Source organism: Muntiacus reevesi, chromosome 7 (assembly GCF_963930625.1).
Source record: "Muntiacus reevesi chromosome 7, mMunRee1.1, whole genome shotgun sequence".
In the NCBI taxonomy this organism is placed as follows: Eukaryota; Metazoa; Chordata; class Mammalia; order Artiodactyla; family Cervidae; genus Muntiacus; species Muntiacus reevesi.
Window position 1 is genome coordinate 21211546 of NC_089255.1, and position 17937 is coordinate 21229482.

Below are 17937 nucleotides of genomic sequence, written 5' to 3' on the forward strand. Positions count from 1 at the left end.
GCAAGGGTCTTTTAATCTCATTGCTGCAGTCCCCATCCGCATTGATTTTCACAGTTTCCACTTTTCCCCCTCTATTTGCCATGAAGTAATGGGACCAGATGCCATAATCTTTGTTTTTTTAATGTTGAGTTTTAAGCCAGCTTTTTCACTCTCCTTTTTCACCCTCATTAAGAGGCTCTTTAGTTCCTCTTCACTTCTGCTGTTAGTGGTATCATCTACATATCTGAGGTTGTTGATTTCTCCCGGCAATCTTGATTCCAGCTTGTGATTCATTCAGTCCGGTATTTTGCATGATGTACCTGCATATAAGGGCTTCCTCTGTGGCTCAGTAGTAAAGAGTCCACCTGCAATACAGAAGCAGCAGGAGACTCAGGTTCGATCCCTGGGTTGGGAAGATCTCCTGGAGGAGGCCACGGCAACCCACTCCAGTATTCTTGCCTAGAGAATCCCGTGAACAGAGGAGCCTGGTGGGCTATAGTTCATAGGGTCACAAAGTGTTGGATATGACTGAGGTGACTTAGCATGCATGCATACATACACCTGCATACAAGTTAAATAAGCAGGGTGACAATATACAGCCTTGATGTACTCCTTTCCCAATTTTGAACCAGTCAGTTCTTCCATGTCTGGTTCTAACTGTTGCTTCTTGACCTACACACAGGTTCCTCAGGAGACAGGTAAGGTGGTCTGGTATTCCTATACATTTAAGAATTTTCCACAGTTTGTTGTGATCACACAATGAAAAGTTTTCATGTAGTCAATGAAGCAGAAGTAGATGTTCCTCTGCCTTTTCTAAACCCAGCTCGTACATGTGTAAATTTTCATTTCAGGTACCACTGAAGCCTAGCTTGAAGGTTTTGAGAATTACCTTGCTAGCATGTGAAATGAGCACAACTGTATGGTAGTTTCAACTTTCTCTGCCATTGCCCGTCTTTGGGGTTGGAATGAAAACTGACCTTTTCCAATCCTGTGGCCACTGCTGAGTTTTCCAAATTGGCTGACATATTGAGTGCAGCACTCTCACAGCAGCAACTTTAAGGATTTTAAGTAGCTCAGCTGGAATTCCATCACCTCCACTAGCTTTGTTCATATAATGCTTCCTAAGGCCCACTTGACTTCACACTCCAGGATGTCTGACTCTAGTGGTTATCTGCGTCATGAAGACCTTTTTCTCATGGTTTTTCTGTGTATTCTTTACTGGGTAGGACTTAAATGGGGCGCCTCCAGGTAGCATAGCACAGTGAGTTCTGTCTCCCCTGCTTTCCCTGTATCTTCTGTTTTTCTCTTCTCCCCCACCCCGGTTCAGGAGCCATGTTTAGCTAATGCTGAAGAATTACTCAGCTCTTGTAAACTGCTGAGCTGGGTGTTTGGGTTTCTTGGCTGAACTAAGTACTAGATGGTGATTCAGCAGAAACTTCAGGTCCAACAACTGGCAGGGAGGGATCAGAATAAGAGGGAAGGGTAAGAGGGAGCCAGGAAAGGAAGGGATGGGGTGGGGCAGCATGGGCAGGACCTCAGCTGGAAGTGTCCAGGAAGAGCTGTGTGAATCAGGATGTTCACAAGCTCCAGCACAGAGGTGCACCCCTCCTCCGCTGCTTGTTTGCCCTTGGAGGTGAGGAGCCCTACACAGGCTCAGCGCATCTCTCCTTAGAGGGGCTTCTGAGACTTCCAAAATGATGCCAGTGCTTCGAGGTGAAAAGGGCTGGAGAAGGGAAAACGTGCTGTAGCATGATAGGCAAGATCTATTTCAAAGCCCGACTATGCACCTTACCAGAGCTGGAATCAAAGCTTTGTTGATAGGAAAGAATTGCATTTGACGTTGTTGTTGCTTCCTTTTGACGTTTTTGTCTTTCACCAGTCATTCACTCCTGCGATAATACCAACCTTTGTGGTAAGTAGGCAGAGACGTGAGATTTTATAATAGCTCCTGAGCCCTTATGAAAAATGTCTTGACGCAGGGTGAGCCCAGGATTTCAGAGAGCTGGCTCTGTGTCTCTGTACTCCTACCTCAATTTCCTCTCTGAGGTCCGTGAGGAGGAAATATAGGCAGGCCTGTGTGGGCTGAGCTGGAATCTTATCCAAGTCTCGGGGTCCAGTGCCTTAGAACTCAAACAGGACTGCGGTGTTTTCTTTGCCTATCAGTGCCTTCTGGCAGCTGGCATTGATTACCTCCTTGGATCTGGAAAGTAAGCTGAAGTAAGGCAGGCCAAGGGAAGCAGCTTTTCCACGATTAGAAACACGTGCCCAGTCCCATCCAAGGAGCCGGGTCCAGCCTATCACAGAGCGAAGTGGAGCCACACCCCCTGCGGCAGGCATTGTGCTCACTGGCTGAGGACCAGCCTGAGGACCTGTCGGAGGGGCATCACCTTACCCCTTTTGCTTCTGGTCCAGAGGGAGGGAGTAGGGGAGCAGGCCAGTACATGGTGGAGGCTGCATGCCCCAGCAAAAGGTGAGGCTAGGAAATCAGCGCTTCTGGCAGGCCCATGACCCAGGTGAAATTTACTGCTGCATCAGAGGGCGGGGGAGCTCCATCCCAGAAAGGTGCTTATTTTGAAGCTGTGGAGGAGAACAGGCTGTTCTGATTTCTACCAAGTGGCGTCACTAGCTTCCCTTTCTGCAGCTGCCTGCTTTAGTACATTCCATCTTTCTTTTTTCTGTCCTGACCTTCTCTCTGTATTCTGCTCCTCTCAAGCTCACTCATGCACGCATGCTCTCTCTCTCTCACTAGTAATGATGTGTATTATTCCTCCTCCTTCTTCCTCCCCGCTGTGTCTCTCTTGATCTTTCCCTCTCTCCTTCACCACCTGTCTTTATGGACTTTGGCCACTCTGGGCATTTTTACTGCCTGCTTTCTCTTATCTGAAAAGACAAAGAGAGCCCAGGTTCTGGAAATGCTAAAGGAAAACAAGTCTTGCTAAGCTGCCTCTTTGCTCACCCCTGAGGAAAGAATGAGCCAGCAATACCAAGAAATCCAAGTGGAGTTCCCGGAGTTGGAGAGAAATGTAATGTGACATTGATAAGGGACCAGAGGAGGGAACACAAGGCAGAAAAGAAAGTCTGCTTGTGGGAAATAATTTTCCAAAGCCCTGGGGGACCAGCAAACACAACACCGCTGGTTTCTGAGGAACAGCCATCCTAGTCTCCCCCCTTTTCACACTGGCATCTTACTTCCTGCTGCCCAGAAAGCAACTTGGCCAGCTTCTTCAGGTGACAGACCCAGAGCCCCTCGTGGCCATGGGTACCATTGACAGGAGCAAGGGAGAGAATGTGGGCGTGGGAGAAGAGTGACGTGCATGTGATACAAGAAAGGCCGGTGTAGTGGCAGAATAAGCAACTAGGAATTGGAGGGATGGGGACCCAAGGGGGTAGTCCTGTCTTTGGCACTATTTAGCTAGAATATTGCTTCACTCACATATAAGATGAGGCTATGGGTCTCTCTGACTGCCCCTGAGGTTGGAATCGTGCCTCTGGGTAGTAGGGCACAGGCCTCTCCCTTCAGTACCAAGACCTGTCTGTAACTGAGCCCCAACTGTATCGTTCTCAGCACTGCTCTTAAAACAGTCACCCCAGACCCCTAGCCAAATGGCTTCTTCCTGACTTTCACCCATCCGACCAGAGCAGTGTGTGGTTCATGGAGCAGAAGCTGGCTTGACTAAAGGAATGAGAGTGGTTGGGGGAATCCATGTGAGAAAGTGCTCATTAGCCCTCTGCTAGAGAGACGAAATGACCCTTTGCCTGCCCAGCTGAGCAAGAAGCCAGAATCCCGTGTCCACAAGCAAGGGAGGTCCTAAAGACAGTCATCCGGGGGTCATGGTGGGGATAGCCTGTGCTTTGTGAGCTTTTGGGGGGAAGGAGAAACAGCCGTGTTATGTGCCCTCCCCATGTCTGTCTAGCATCTTGCCCACCCTGCTTCTTGAGGTTGTCCCCTGATGCTTACTCTCCAGAGGAGCACAGTGGCCCTGCGCACCTTCAGTATTTTCTGAATAGATTTGTCCATCGAGCCATCCTCTATTCAGTACACATTAACACCTACTGTGCGTCAGACCGTTACAGGATCTCAGGATCACCCTAGGCAGCAGAGTGTTGTTGATGGCTGTGTGGGCACTGTTGGCTGAAGAAGAACAGGGAAGTTTCCTTCTTTTCTGGGCCTGATGGGTAGAGCAGCTGCAGCAACATCAGCATCCCTTGCTTTCTGTAGGACATTCCTTCCTATACAGAATGGGTGGTTCAACCAAGGTACATGACAAGCTTGAACATCTGGGCTCCTTGATCAGTGCCTTGACCTTATGTTTATCACTCCCGTAGCCCCCTAATCCACCTTTGTGCCCACTCTTCCAGACAGCTAGGGTTGAAGGATCCCAGAGCAGGTGACCTGTGGGTGAGCATCCTGCTGAGAAAAATTGCCGAGGTCCAGCCCCGGCAGGACCAGGAATACCCAAGGGATGAGTGGCGTCGGCGAGGAAGAAGACAGACAGATAGACACACACAGATGGTTGTGTAGAAGAGGTAGCTTTTTTTAAAATTTTTAGGATAGCTCAGTTTTTATAGACTGAATGTTACCTCCCCCTTAAGTCACCACATATTATATCAGATATTGGTTTGTGCTTCTGTCAATATTTTTTTCCCCATGTTTTTCCGCTAAGCATTCATCTAGAACATTTCCGATTACAGAGTTTATACTTAAATGTCCCGTATATAGTTTTCTTGCCTCAATGGCCTAACATTCTCACTCTAACAAAAACAATGTTCCACAAGTCTCAGGTATAATGTAAATTCTTTGGACAATAAAACAATACATGGGAAGGGTCACAGTAACATGTTTGACATTTCTGAAAATAGTACCATGAGAAAAACCTGATATTTTTCTTTACCTGAAACCATAAAATCTCAATTTACAACGATTAACTATTAAACAGCAAAACACCTCTAAAGCAGCAAAACACCTCTATTAATAGTAAGAAAATGGCAGTAAAGCTGGTTAATTTAAATCTTCTATTAAAATCCTATATACCCCATTTTCTAATTTTACAAAAATACCCATAATATCCCATGTTGTTTAAAGAAAGGGAAACAATGAGCAAATAGCAGCAAGAAAATAGCAGTAGTAAAAACCCTTTCGACAAAGGAGCAAGTAAACTAAAGCAATACATCTACTTCTAAATCTAAACACCTCTACTCTTTTCTATTCTAGAACATTATAATCTTTTAAGCAAGCAGCCAAACTATATCTGTGGCCTTTTCTTTTATGACTTGATGTTTATGGTCGTGTCCTGAGCCAGAGCAATCTTGAGCATTTCCAAAAAGGCTTGGACTTTTCCAGCGAGGCCTTATTACTATATATTATCATTTCCAAAAATTAATAGAAACCCCAACAACAGTAAGACAGAAGGAAGAAAGGGACATACCGGGCCCCCGGAACAACCTCGAGGGGAAGAGCTGCCTTGCAGATTCCTTTTTAGTCCTGTGACCTTATCCCCGGAACAACCTCGAGGGGAAGAGCTGCCTTGCAGGTTCCTTTCTTGTCCCGGCGGTTCCAGAGGGGACATATTGGGCCCCTGGGGCAGCCCCATGTGAGGAAGAGCTGCCTTGCAGGTTCCTCTCTCGTCCCATGACCTTGTCATGACCTGGGTGCATCCCGGTGGCTCCCAACAAAAAAGGTTGAAATGTGAGAAACTGAGGCAAAGGATCAGGGATAGAGGAGGAAGCAAGAAGGGAGAAGCAATGCAGCAGTGCAGGGTAGGTCCTGATATGTGATATGTTGGCTCCAGAACCCTCCAAACCATCCCCTTTCCCATCTTCTCTGCTTTGCCGCCAATTGTCAGCATTATCCTGAGCAAAGCATGCCCCCTTTTTGAGTTCCACAGTTTCTTAGCTTATGAACAATAAGGATAGCCATGTAACCTTTTGTACGGTCATACACAAGTTATAGAGCGTCCTCGTGGCATTAAAATGGACCACACTTCTTTTCATTTTAGATAGGGAAGGGAGGCTCAAAGAGCTTGACTGGCTTGTCCAGAGAGGAAGTGACCACGTTGGGAAGGGCATCATGGGCATTGGGTTCTTCAGGTTCTAAGTTGTCTGGTTCTTAGTTTGCCCAGGCTGCCATGTCCCTCTGAGGGAGCCATCTCTGCCTCGTCCTCAGACCTGCTCAACCCCACCCCCACTGCTACCATTTCACTCCTTATACAAGCTGCTCTGAGCTCTACTGGTTTGATCTGTACTTGACAGAGACACCAGAAACCCATGTGGTCCTCTATCCGCAAGGTGTTGCTGGATAGAGCTGAGGGGAAGAGGGATAAAGTCACAGCCCTGGCTCTGTGATGGTCTTAGGGACTTAAGACCAGTCCCACAATCCCCGAATTCATCCTTAGGGAATTTTCTGAAGGAAGATTTATTTATTTATGTTAAAGATTCACTGATGTTCTGTTTCAAAATGGACTAGTGAGATTGATTTTATTTTATTTTATTTTTTTGAGAGATTGATTTTAAGTTGCTTCTTTTACCAATAGTCTATAATATACTAATTTAAGGTAAAACTGTCCCCCAAATGTTGTTCCTATTCTTTCCTCCCAACTTTTGTAACCCTTGGATCTTGTGTACCTCAATTCCCTGAGTCAGTTGGGGTGGACTCTGCCTGGGGAAGCCGCAGAGCTGAGGCATTGTCCACGACAAGATAGCACACAGTGGGGCCACCCTTTCTCCTCTGCCGGGAAAAATGAACTTAGACTCTGGACTCCTGAGTTCACACATCTCTTGGCTCTCCATTGTGACATCTTTTATGGCCTTTGATTGTAGCCTCTGGTCCATAAAGTTAGGAGACCAACCAAACTCTGGGGACAGAGAACAAAGGACTCGTGTCTGTGAATATCTCAGCACTCCACTGGCCTCGAAAGAGGTTTGTAGCTCTTGGGCCTGTGTGTCTGTGTGTCTGGGTTGTGCACATGGGCCTGCAGTTGTATGGACTATGGAGGAGGCTGGGGGAGAAGCCAGGATTGATGAAGGAGGAGTATGAGGCGTCTTCTGCCCTGAATTTTTCTGAGAGGAAATGCACAGCTAGAGTTACCCTAGGGCGAGGCTGTTTACTACTGTATTGAGTTACAAGAGGAGAAAGAGGAGGTAGTGACCCTCCAGCTATAGGATCTGGGCTCGTGGAAAAGCTGAGATGCTATCATGTGGTGCATGTGATGTGGAAGTTCGCCAACCAGGTCAGCACATCGGTGACCTCACTTTCGCTGCCTGCTCCCCGTGCTCCCCCTCCCTCCCTCCACCTGGTGTCCTACGGAGGCAGTGACTGCATGCCTTTGGGGCCCGACATGTGCTGCCTCATGCCTATGCCCCTGCTTCCTTGTCTTTCTCTGTGGTGTCTGGCCCTGTATTCATTTCCTATTGCTGCTGTAACAAATTACCATAATCGTAGTGGCTTAAAACTACACAGATGTGTCGCCTTACAGTTCTAGAGGTCAGAAGTCCTGAACTCAAGGTGTCAGCAAGGCTGAGGCCCCACTGGAGGCTCTGGGGAGAACTGTTTCCTCACCCTTCCCAGCTTCTGTATTCTTTGACTCATGACTCCTTTTTCATCTTCAAAACCAGAAGCATAGCATCTTCAAATCTCTCCTCTCTCTTTTTTTTCTTAATTGAAATATATATAGTTAATTTACAATGTTGTGTTTCTGGTATACAGCAAAGTGATTTAGTTACATATTTTCTTTTTCAGATTCTTTTCCATTATAGTTTTTTAAAGGATACTGAATGCAGTTCCTTGGACTATACAATAGGAACTTGTTTATTTTACATATAGTACTGTGTATCTGCTAATCCCAAACTCCAAATTTATCCCTCTCCCCTCTTTCCCTGTGATAACCATAAATTTTTCAATAAAAATATGGAATATTGCATGAATTTGCTTGTCATCCTTGCACAGGAGCCATGCTAATCTTCTCTGGTCATTCCAATTTTAGTGTGTGTGCTGCCAAAGTGAGCCCTCAAGCCTTTCTCTGTCTCTGACTTCTGTTTTCTGTTATCACGTCGTAACTCTGAACTTCCTGCCTCCCTGTTATAAGGAGGCCGGGCCCCCTCAGATAATCCAGGATCATCTCCCCACCTGCAGATACTTAATCACATTTGTGAAATTCCTTTTGTAAGGCAACATTCACAAGATTATAATGTTGACACCTTTGAGGTGGTGTGTCTGCCCACCACAGGCCCCAGGAGTTCTGGTGTCTTGTCAAGGGGAGAAGTGAAGCAGAGACTTGGTGACTCCCTGGGGATCAGAGGGTGCGGATCAGGGCTGGTGTGGGGTGAGGGGATCAGAGTTTGAGGATCAGGACTGGCCTAGGGCGAAGGGTACCTTCTCTTAGGGAGCATGAGCTTACCTACCCTCTTCACAGTGGACCTTCCAGATCAGTACAGGCATTGTCATGGGTCTGACAAGGATTCTGCCTCTCTGCTGATCCTACAGCTTTCCCAAGGCAGAAAGCATTGAACCCCACTTTCCCACCTACCTGGCAGTTACCAGGCCCTGGGTTCTGGGCAGGGTAAGAGATTACTGGGTTCTGAGTCCCCTCCTCCTGCCTGCCTCATTTTTTTGTCTCTCTCCCGTTAGCTTGACATTAAGGTTTTCAAACTGGGCAGATTAAGTAACCAATGCCTGACTTCAGCATCTTCTTGAAGTCTCATCTTCTTGATAACCTTTCACCCTCCCTTTTTTTATAAGCCAGGAAACAAAAGAAAAAGAGAGGGGAAGATGCCCAAGAAATACAGAGAAGTCTGGGATTCCATGGGGCCCTCTAGAGAAGCAGCAATCCTCCACACAGTCAGATTACAATGCACAAGAACCCATCTTATGTCTTCCTGTTTATTTTGTCCTGCTAGCCCCACAATATAAAAATTCTCTCTAATGCTAGGATCTTCCTCGCCTATAAGAAGCATCTCTGGGGAATTCCTTGGCAGTCCAGTGGTTAGGACTCTGAGTTCTCATTGCTGAGGGTCCGGATTTGATCCCTGATTAAGGCAAACAAATCCCACAAGCTGTGGGGCTCAGCCAAAAGAAAAAAGAAGCACCTCTGATTTCCTTGGGCTGACCTAGGGGCTCCGTGTGGATGCCTGCCAAGCTTCTGTGAAGAGCTCTACTGTCGTCATGTTGCTTTGTGATCTTGTAGCTCAGCCATCTCCCCTCTTCCAGTGTGAATTTCCTAAAGAAATGAAGAGACTTGTGTCTTATTTATAACTCCCCCCACCAGGGTATCTAGTAAGGTTCTTTGTAGATGATGGTTGGATGGAAGGATGGATGGAGACTCTCACATCTGAAGCTGCAATTTCCCCTCATCCCCATCTACATGTGGCTTCCCTGAGGTCACTGTATCTCAAGCATGCAGAACTCAAGGTCTGGCTGGGAAGAGAGTGGGGACATAGCCCACAGCAACAGAAAGGGCTCTGGGTATAGACAGACAGAGCAGGATGCCTGAGGAAGGCAGGGTCTTGGCAAGTGTTGCCTTTCCTCACTGACCTTTTCTCTTGGGATGGAAGCTCAGGTTTCAGCCTGCTGTGAGGGAGGCTAACCTGGGGTACCAGGAGACTGAAAGTACCTTCTCTCCCCTCGGTCACAGGCTATGATCACCTGTAGGGCCAAGAGTCAGACGGGGGTGGGGAGGGGGCTGCAGCCATTGTCCAAGGAGATTAGTGTCACAGGCAGCCAATCTCCCCCACCCTATTCTCAAGGTTTCTCTATTATGTCTGTCTGAAAGATCTCTGAAAAGCCTAGAGGTTAAAGATTAGTTAAAGGCTGGGTTCTTGTGGGGATAGGCTTAGGAAGGACAGGAGACAGGCACAGTGAGTTAACTTGACAAATTGTCCTTTCCTTCAAACTTCTCCATGTCCCCAGGAACACTGAAGAAGCCTTTCTGGCTGCCTGGTTGAGCCGGCATGTGGGGAGGTGACCACATTTTGCCCTCTCGTGCCCTTGGCAAGGATGATCTCTGTATGATGACATCATGATCTGGTTCCTCTTTCTGTAATCCTTACCTCTCCTGGAGTCACAAGCGTTTTGTTTCCTAATCTTCCTTTCATATATCAGTCTCCTTTATCCTTTAGTCATTATTGCTTGTATCTGCTTGAACTCCAGGGGCCCAGGGGCCCAGCCTTCTACCTAAGGGCCTGGGGAGGAGTTGAGATTACAGGCCTAATTACTTGTTAGCAGGCATGTGATCCTGAAATCCTTATTGAATTGAGCAAGATCATGTGTATGTATCAGGACATCTCAGCCCATCTGGAACATTTACAAAATGTTCTCCTAGTTCGGGCACATGAAATCCTTCCTCTGAAAACATGTTTTGATTCTCATTATATGACACTATCTTGGATAAAAGCTCCTCCACTAGGAATCAAGAGTTCCTGCCCTTGAAGTTCTGCATTCTGCTGCTGTTTTGACGCTGTGAAACCAAGTGAGAAGGTTCCTGGAGAGCTGGAGAGATTGGTGCCCACTGTAGAATGTGTAGACTGAGATGAGACTGGAGGATTGATGAACTGTGGCATTTTCTTTATTCAAGTATTAAGTATTTGTTGAGCACCTACTATATGCAGGCACCAATGATATGCCCTGGCTTCCCTGGTGTCTCAGCGGTAAAGAATCTGCCTGTCAGCGCAGGAGACTTGGGTTTGATCCCTGGGTTGGGAAGATCCCCAGGAGAAGGAAATGGCAACCCACTCCAGTATTCTTACCTGGAGAATCCCACAGACAGAGGAGCCTGACAGGCTACAATTTTTTTTATCGGGTTGAAAAAGAGTCGGACACGACTTAGTGATTAAACAACAACGACAAATGATATGCCCTGGGTTAAAAATATGAAAAAGTCATAGCCCTGCCCTTCTATAGGGAGACACAAAAAAAGAAAGAGATAATTGTAATACAAAGAAATAAGTACCAGCCTTATTAACAAAGTGGTCTGGGAGTAGAAAGGAGGTATGAACTTTGTTCCTTGTCTACAAAATGCAGCTGATACATCTTACCTGGCAGGCACCTTGTTAGGAATAAATAAAATAATAAAGACTCATGGCGCGGGTGACATTTGAGCTGGATCTTGAAAGATGAGGAGGTTTCCAGGTAGAAACAGCATGGGGAGGGAGGTTATAGATGGATGATAATGTCAGGTCCTTACCCTGAGGAGATGTTCTCAGAATCAAGTAAGGTTGCAAAATACCTGGAAAGTAAAACCATAGTTTTAGGAGAAGCTATTCAAGTAAAATCAGAGGCCTGATTAGAGGCTTGAGGAGAAAGAGTCTCACTACACTTAAGGCTTGTGCCCTGGGAGGTTGAGGGCACATCCTTGTGTCTGTTTCAGGGGAAGGGGAAACAAGGAGATTTTAATTTTTTTCCCATATTCTCAAGTACTTCATACCCATCAGGAAGCTGGGTTACTGCAGCCCCTGTGCTCCCCTAAGTTGCTTAAGGAGTGTGGCAGTAACCATCCTATCACTTAGCTTTTGAGCTCTCGGCCAGCCCTTGGAGGTTCCGTGTTGTTAGTGTTTCTTTGGGATCCTTGTGACTCCTAGCCCCCCATGCCACCAAAGAAGATATGGGGATGGTGGCAAATAAACCTGAAAACATGCTCAATAGCATTAGTCTCTAGGGGAATGCAAATCAAAACCTCAATGAAATGTCACTACACACTCATTAGAAATGGTCAGACTTTTGAAGCTGACAATACCAAATGCTGCCAAGGATGCAGAGCAACAGGAGTATACATTCCTGGTCGGAATTCAAAATGATATAACCACTTTGGAAAACAGTTTGGTAATTTCATATGAAGTCAAACTACATTCACCATATGACCCAAAATCCCATTCCTGGAAATTAAAAGAAATGAAAACTCCCCTCAAAGACCTCGATGATCCACTCAAAAACTTCTCTGCAGGTGTTTATAGCAGCTTTATTTATAATAACCCCAAACTGGGAGCCACCCAAATGTCCATTGCCTATTGAATAGAAAACTAATACATTCATGTAATGGAATGTTGCTTGACAAATAGAAAGGGACTGTTAATACATACAGCAACACGAATGAATCTCAGAACCACCGTTTTAAGTGAAATAAGCCAGACACAAAAGGCTGCGTATTGTATGATTCCATTTATGTGACATTCTGGGAAAGGCAACATTCTGGGGACGGAAATTAAATTGGTGGTTTCCAGAGGTAAGGGAAAGGGGCTGACCTCACAGGAGTACAATATATAAAAGGACTTTTAGGGGTGTTGGAAATGTTCTAGACAGAGGGTGTCATAGTGACTAAACAACTGAATACATTTGTCAAATCTCATCAAACTGTACACTTACAAAAGTGAGCTTTACTAAATGTAAATTAGAACTTGAAAAAGCTGAGTAACAAAAGATTCCCCTAAACCTTGTTACCCTAAAATCAGATTTAGGAAGATGACATCCAGGATTCTACCAGCTGCTCAGGGCTCCTCTTGAGCACACAATATCTTGAGCCCACATTCATGCCCTGATGAGAGGCTGATTTTTTTCTCCAAAGTCAGTGCCCACACTTCCATGCTCACTTCCGACTTCTAAGCCTGAGCAGGGCATGTTCTGACCAAGGTCTAATTTGTGGCATGCAATCCCCATTTGGAACCCCACCTACTAACCCCACCAAAGTTTCAGATGCTGGTGATGAGCCTGCGGCATTTTTGGCTCACCTATTACAGTCTCATCATCAGGACCAAGGAGCGTTGCTACTTCTGTCCAGAGGGATCTGGTATTCTCCTTATGGCCCTGAGGATATGTTTGGGGGTCTGTCATTGCAGTGCTCCTCACATGGGTCAACTGCTTCAGTGTGCGGTGGGCCACCCGGGTTCAAGACATCTTCACAGCTGGGAAGCTTCTGGCACTGGCCCTGATCATCATCATGGGGATTGTACAGATCTGCAAAGGTGGGTATCATCAGAACGTGCCAACCCTTGCATGTACACACACCCTCACACTGTCTTTGGATGTGCGCACAACCTGAGATGTCCCAATTCTATCCTTTTCTTATGTATTGTTACTATTTATTTGTTTGGCTATGCCAGGTCTTAGTTGTGGCATGCGGGATTGAGTTTTCCCAGAGCAGGGATTAAACTAGGGCCCACTGCATTGGGAACCTTAACCACTGGACCACTAGGGAAGTCCTTGAATGAATTTTCTTATTCACTTGCTTGACAAAGGGGACAAGCAGCCAATTTACCCAGGATGGTTGGGAGCTGAGCACCCCCTGGGGTCCCAACTTCTGTCCTCCCTTGCTGACCTCATGGTTCCAGCACAGGTAGATGAAGATTCCATATTTCTAGACATTGCTGTTTGTCCCAGCTCCAGGGAGGCTCTTTGTATCTTATATTTTATCTTGTCTGTATCTTAAAATGGGAGACAGAGATTTTTACACATTTTAGAAATTACTCAGCTCCACAAGAAAGAGCTCTACATTCCTGGGGCCCCTGCCAACATTCCTCATTGGATTGGCCCTTTCCACGCCCGAGTCTGTATTTGGTCTCCATGGTTCCCATGGCAGCAGTAGATTTTGCCTAGTGTCACTACCTCCTAGAGAAAGTCAGATGACAAACAGGGGGACCTCCCACCCTCCCACAAGCCCTGGAGGTGGTATGGTGTGTCTGGATTTTGATTCCAGGAAACAGAATTAAGGTTCAGCTCTATAATGGGCCTAATTATTTTCATCTGTTGGATTCAGTTCTTTAGCAGGTGGTATTGTTTTCAGGAGTTGAGACTTAAAGAAATCGCTGGGCTGTCGTTTCAAAGATATGAGGCTCTCCTAATCTGGTCTCAATGCCTTCTCCTGATCACTCTCATCTCATTATTTCCTGTCTAAATGCGCGATCATGGGTGAAGATATAAAGTATGGTCAGCTACTCTGTATCTCACTGCAGTCTTAGTCAGCAGCCTTTCCTGAGGACCCCTTGTGTACAGGATACTGTGCTGAGGGGTGAGAAGGCAATTGGAAAGCTGTCCACTGAAGATTCCCCGTCTTCAGGAGATCTAGTCCATGAAAAGATAGACCAAACACACACCCTAAGAAGAGGCAGGAGGATATTGACAAAGAAAGCACAGCAAGCTTGAGCTAATAGCATCACAGAAGCTTATGTGTGAGTGTCTGTTGTTCTTGCTGCTTTCTCCATGAAAATGTACAAACTTGGATATGAGGGAGGGTGGTCAGAAGACTGCCAGTGACTCCACTCCTGCATCTCTGAGTCCTAGTGAGCCAGCTCCATTTACCCTGCCCTGCCCAGTAACCTCTCCTGGTCTTTCCTTCCAAGGAACTCTGCCTTTTGAAAAAAGAACATTCAGAGCTGTGCTTTGGACCTGAGCCCTGATGTGGACTCATCATTATCATGTTCTGGGGGGTCCTGAACTTCTCGGCCCATTTTTGGCCCCACTTCACCAATATGTGGGGTTCGCTGGAGACCAGGGACCTGGGGCTGCCGGGCTCTGACATGTGTCTCTCTGAGCAGCCTCCTGTTCGTGTGTCCACAGGACAGTACTTCTGGCTGGAGCCAAAGAATGCATTTGATAATTTCCAAGAACCCGACATCGGCCTCATCGCACTGGCTTTCCTTCAGGGCTCCTTTGCCTATGGAGGCTGGAACTTTCTAAATTACGTGACTGAGGAGCTTGTCGATCCCTACAAGTGAGTTACAACAGCTCTCCCCCTCCCCCTTCAATATCCAAGGCACCTGCCACTGGAAAGAGGGAACCAGGTGCCCGGCGCCCACTTCTCCCCATAGCCCCCTTCCAACCATGACCTGGTCTAGCCTGAAGAAATGGTTCATTTTCCAGGAGCTTAGACCATTTATCATTCGCCCTGCAGGAGAAAAACAATCTAGTGACTACCCTGGAGGAGATTACAAGCTGAAAGTGGTGCTGAGATAACCCCACTGCCTTAGAGAATGAAATGTGTCCTGAGAGAATTCTAGGCATCTTACTCACCTGTCTTGCAACAAGCAGGTCTTTGTCTTGAGGTCTAGGAATTATGGGGGGTGGGGGAGTGCATTGTGAAGATTCTGATCAGGAAGAGATAAACAGGTATGCAGTGTATTTCCAGCCTAAGCTGTCTAGTTTCCTTTCAACTGTCCTGCCCATATGGAGACAAAATCCACTCCCCAGATAGAGGGAACATCACGGAAGCCTGCACGGGCAGCTTCCTGCAGGGAGATGGAAGGCAGTCCCCGGACCCCCTGACGAGGCAGGTGATCCAGGTGCCAGATCTGCCCCTCTCACCTCCTCTCCCTCCACAGGAACCTTCCCAGAGCCATCTTCATCTCCATCCCACTGGTCACATTTGTGTATGTCTTTGCCAATGTGGCTTACGTCACTGCGATGTCCCCCCAGGAGCTGCTGGCATCAAATGCAGTTGCTGTGGTAAGAAATTAAACTTGAGGAGGGATAAATTAGGAATAGGAACTAACAGAGACGCACTACTATATATAAAATAGATAAACAATAAGGACCTACTGTATAGCACAGGGAAGTATATTTAATATCATGTACTAACCTGGAATGGACAAGAATCTGAAAAGGAATATATATATATATATATATATATATATATATATATAAAGATACATACATATATATATGTATATCACTGAGTTGCTTTGCCTGAAACAGTAAGTCAACTATACTTCAACTTAAAAAAAGGATAGAAATCAAACTTACATACCCTCAAAACTTAACACCACACTGTAAATCAACTATACTCCAATAGAAATTTTTTTTTTTTTTTTGTGATGCCATGGACTGCAGCCCACCAGGCTCCTCTGTCCATGGGATTTCCCAGGCAAGAATGCTGGAGTGGGTTGCTGTTTCCTTCTCCTCCAATAAAAATTTAAAAGTAGAAACTCTCATATGCCCTCAAACCAGGAACGGTGACATAGCCTCACTTGTTTAGTCCCACTCACTCTCCCCTGATCCATGACTTTGTGGGTTTGGAAGTCAAGTCCTCAGGGCAGAAGCCACATCTTCAGGTGCCCAGGAGCAATCAAAATATTTACTATTTGACCCTTGACAGAAAAGTTTGCCAACGCCTGATCTGTGGTGGTAGTTTAGTCACCAAGCTGTGTCTGAATCTTTCAATCCTATGGACAGTAGCCCACCAGGCTCCTCTGTCCACGGGACTTCCTAGATAAAAATAAGGAGTGGGTTGCCATTTCCTTCTCTAGGGAATCTTCTCAACCCAGGGATTGAACCAGCATCTCCTGAGTCTCCTTGGCAAGCCGATTCTTTACCAATGAGTCACCTGGGAAGAATTAACTGCTGACAGAGGACACTTTAAACTCTATATGTGATGACTGTGTAAAGGAGATAGGCTCCTCCTCAGAAAGTCACTATCTTGTACAAGACATGCCATTTCCCTCTGCCTCTATAACCGCACCTGGACAACCTGACTCCTTCCCTCATCAGGGAAAGCATGTGCAGTTTGTGTTCTTTGGGGAGGGAGATCTTGCAGGTCCAAGGCATTGTGGTCCTTGTTACCTGGGAAAGACCTGGGAACCATATAGTTCCCTCATGTGGCTTCACCTGGACCACGGCCCACCCCGCCACTGTTATCACATGTCTCATCTCTGAAGACCGAAAAGAAAGAGGCGGTGATCAGTTCACAGACATCCAACCCTCCCCAACAGGACAGCTCTTCTAAACAACCCCTCCCCCAAATGTGCTATAAATTATATATAAATACAAATGCTGTAACTCAAGTATGTCCCTGGCTCAGAGAATGTGGAAAAAGCTGCTCCCCCAACATTTTATATCCTTTCAATACATGAAGGCTAGTGTATAGCTTTAGCACCTTTTCTTCCTTAGCCTACGTAGTGGTTTGTTCTTATACCCCCCACCCTCCCGCAATATCTTCTGTTTCTATGAATTAAGATTTATTTCTATTTTACAGATGGAAAAGCTGAGGCTCAAAAATTAAGAACTTTGCTGAAGATCTCATAGCTCCTAAATGCTAGGCTATGATCTGAACCCCAGCCCGCCTGACTCACTAGCGTACCTTGTACGTGAGGCCTGGACTCACACAGTTGGCTTCTGGTCCTCACCCTCCACTTTCTGGGTGTGTGATCTTAGGCAAACTACTTAATTGCTTTGTGCCTCAGTTTCCTTATCCATACAGCAAGGATAACAAATGTTTATTATTATTATCACCACCACACACAGACTTATTCGATATTCAGTCCCAAACATTACTGACTCCCCACTGTGAAGTCATCACCAAGAGAACTGGGGGTGCATGAGGGGCCAGGACACGGACTCCGCCGTCCCTCATTCCCAGGACTTTAACCCAAGAGGCTCACCAGGGGTGGGCTTGGGATGGAGCCTTCTCAGCAGTGACACGCATGTGGGAGGCTGTGAGCTCGCCTTCTCTACTCACCCTCTTGTTTTCCCTCTCAGACTTTTGGAGAGAAACTCCTGGGAGTCATGGCCTGGATCATGCCCATTTCTGTCGCCCTGTCTACATTTGGAGGAGTCAATGGGTCCCTCTTCACCTCCTCCCGGTGAGTGCCATCCAGGCCCTTCCAGGGCCAGGGACCCCTCTGCTGTGCATATTGCTCTGCATATGTGGGGGGCTTGTCTCCATCAACGGGGCTCTGTGTGGGCGCCTGGCGGAGGAGCCTGTGCTGCTCATGTGATGACGCACGATGTGTGTGGCTTTACATGCGGTGGCAAGGAGAACCAGCCTTCCCACCTCATGTCCAGAGGAGCAGAGGGCTGAGGAGGCCCGGGCTGTGTGCTTGGCAGCAGGACAGCGTCTTGCCTGCAGCCTTGGAGTCCCTTTTCCACTTACCTAGAAACAGGCCATGCTGGCTGGAAAGGAACCCCACTCTGAAAGGGACCAGGAGGGACCCATGCCTGGGGCCTCTGGGCTGACCTCCCGTGGAAGACCTGGGTCCAGACTGCAG

The 17937-nt window shown here is 46.8% G+C and overlaps 1 protein-coding gene, 1 long non-coding RNA gene and 1 other non-coding gene across 4 annotated transcripts in view; 1 reads left to right on the forward strand and 2 right to left on the reverse strand.

Moving 5' to 3' along the window:
* SLC7A8 (solute carrier family 7 member 8) overlaps positions 1-17937 on the forward strand; it is a 52570-nt gene that overhangs the window by 25077 nt on the left and 9556 nt on the right. For both annotated transcript variants that reach the window (XM_065940217.1, XM_065940218.1), the window contains 4 exons: positions 12799-12924; positions 14516-14669; positions 15277-15400; positions 17429-17532. In XM_065940217.1, coding sequence (XP_065796289.1) covers positions 12799-12924; positions 14516-14669; positions 15277-15400; positions 17429-17532 — 508 coding nt within the window. The remainder of the gene's footprint in view (positions 1-12798; positions 12925-14515; positions 14670-15276; positions 15401-17428; positions 17533-17937) is intronic.
* LOC136172740 (U6 spliceosomal RNA) lies at positions 7877-7982 on the reverse strand. Its single transcript, XR_010664088.1, has one exon. It is a non-coding gene; the product is annotated as a U6 spliceosomal RNA (small nuclear RNA).
* On the reverse strand, positions 9061-17932 carry LOC136171542 (uncharacterized). Its single transcript, XR_010663889.1, has 3 exons — positions 17823-17932; positions 11154-11195; positions 9061-9191 (listed from the first exon to the last, which is right to left on the reverse strand). It is a non-coding gene; the product is annotated as an uncharacterized lncRNA (long non-coding RNA).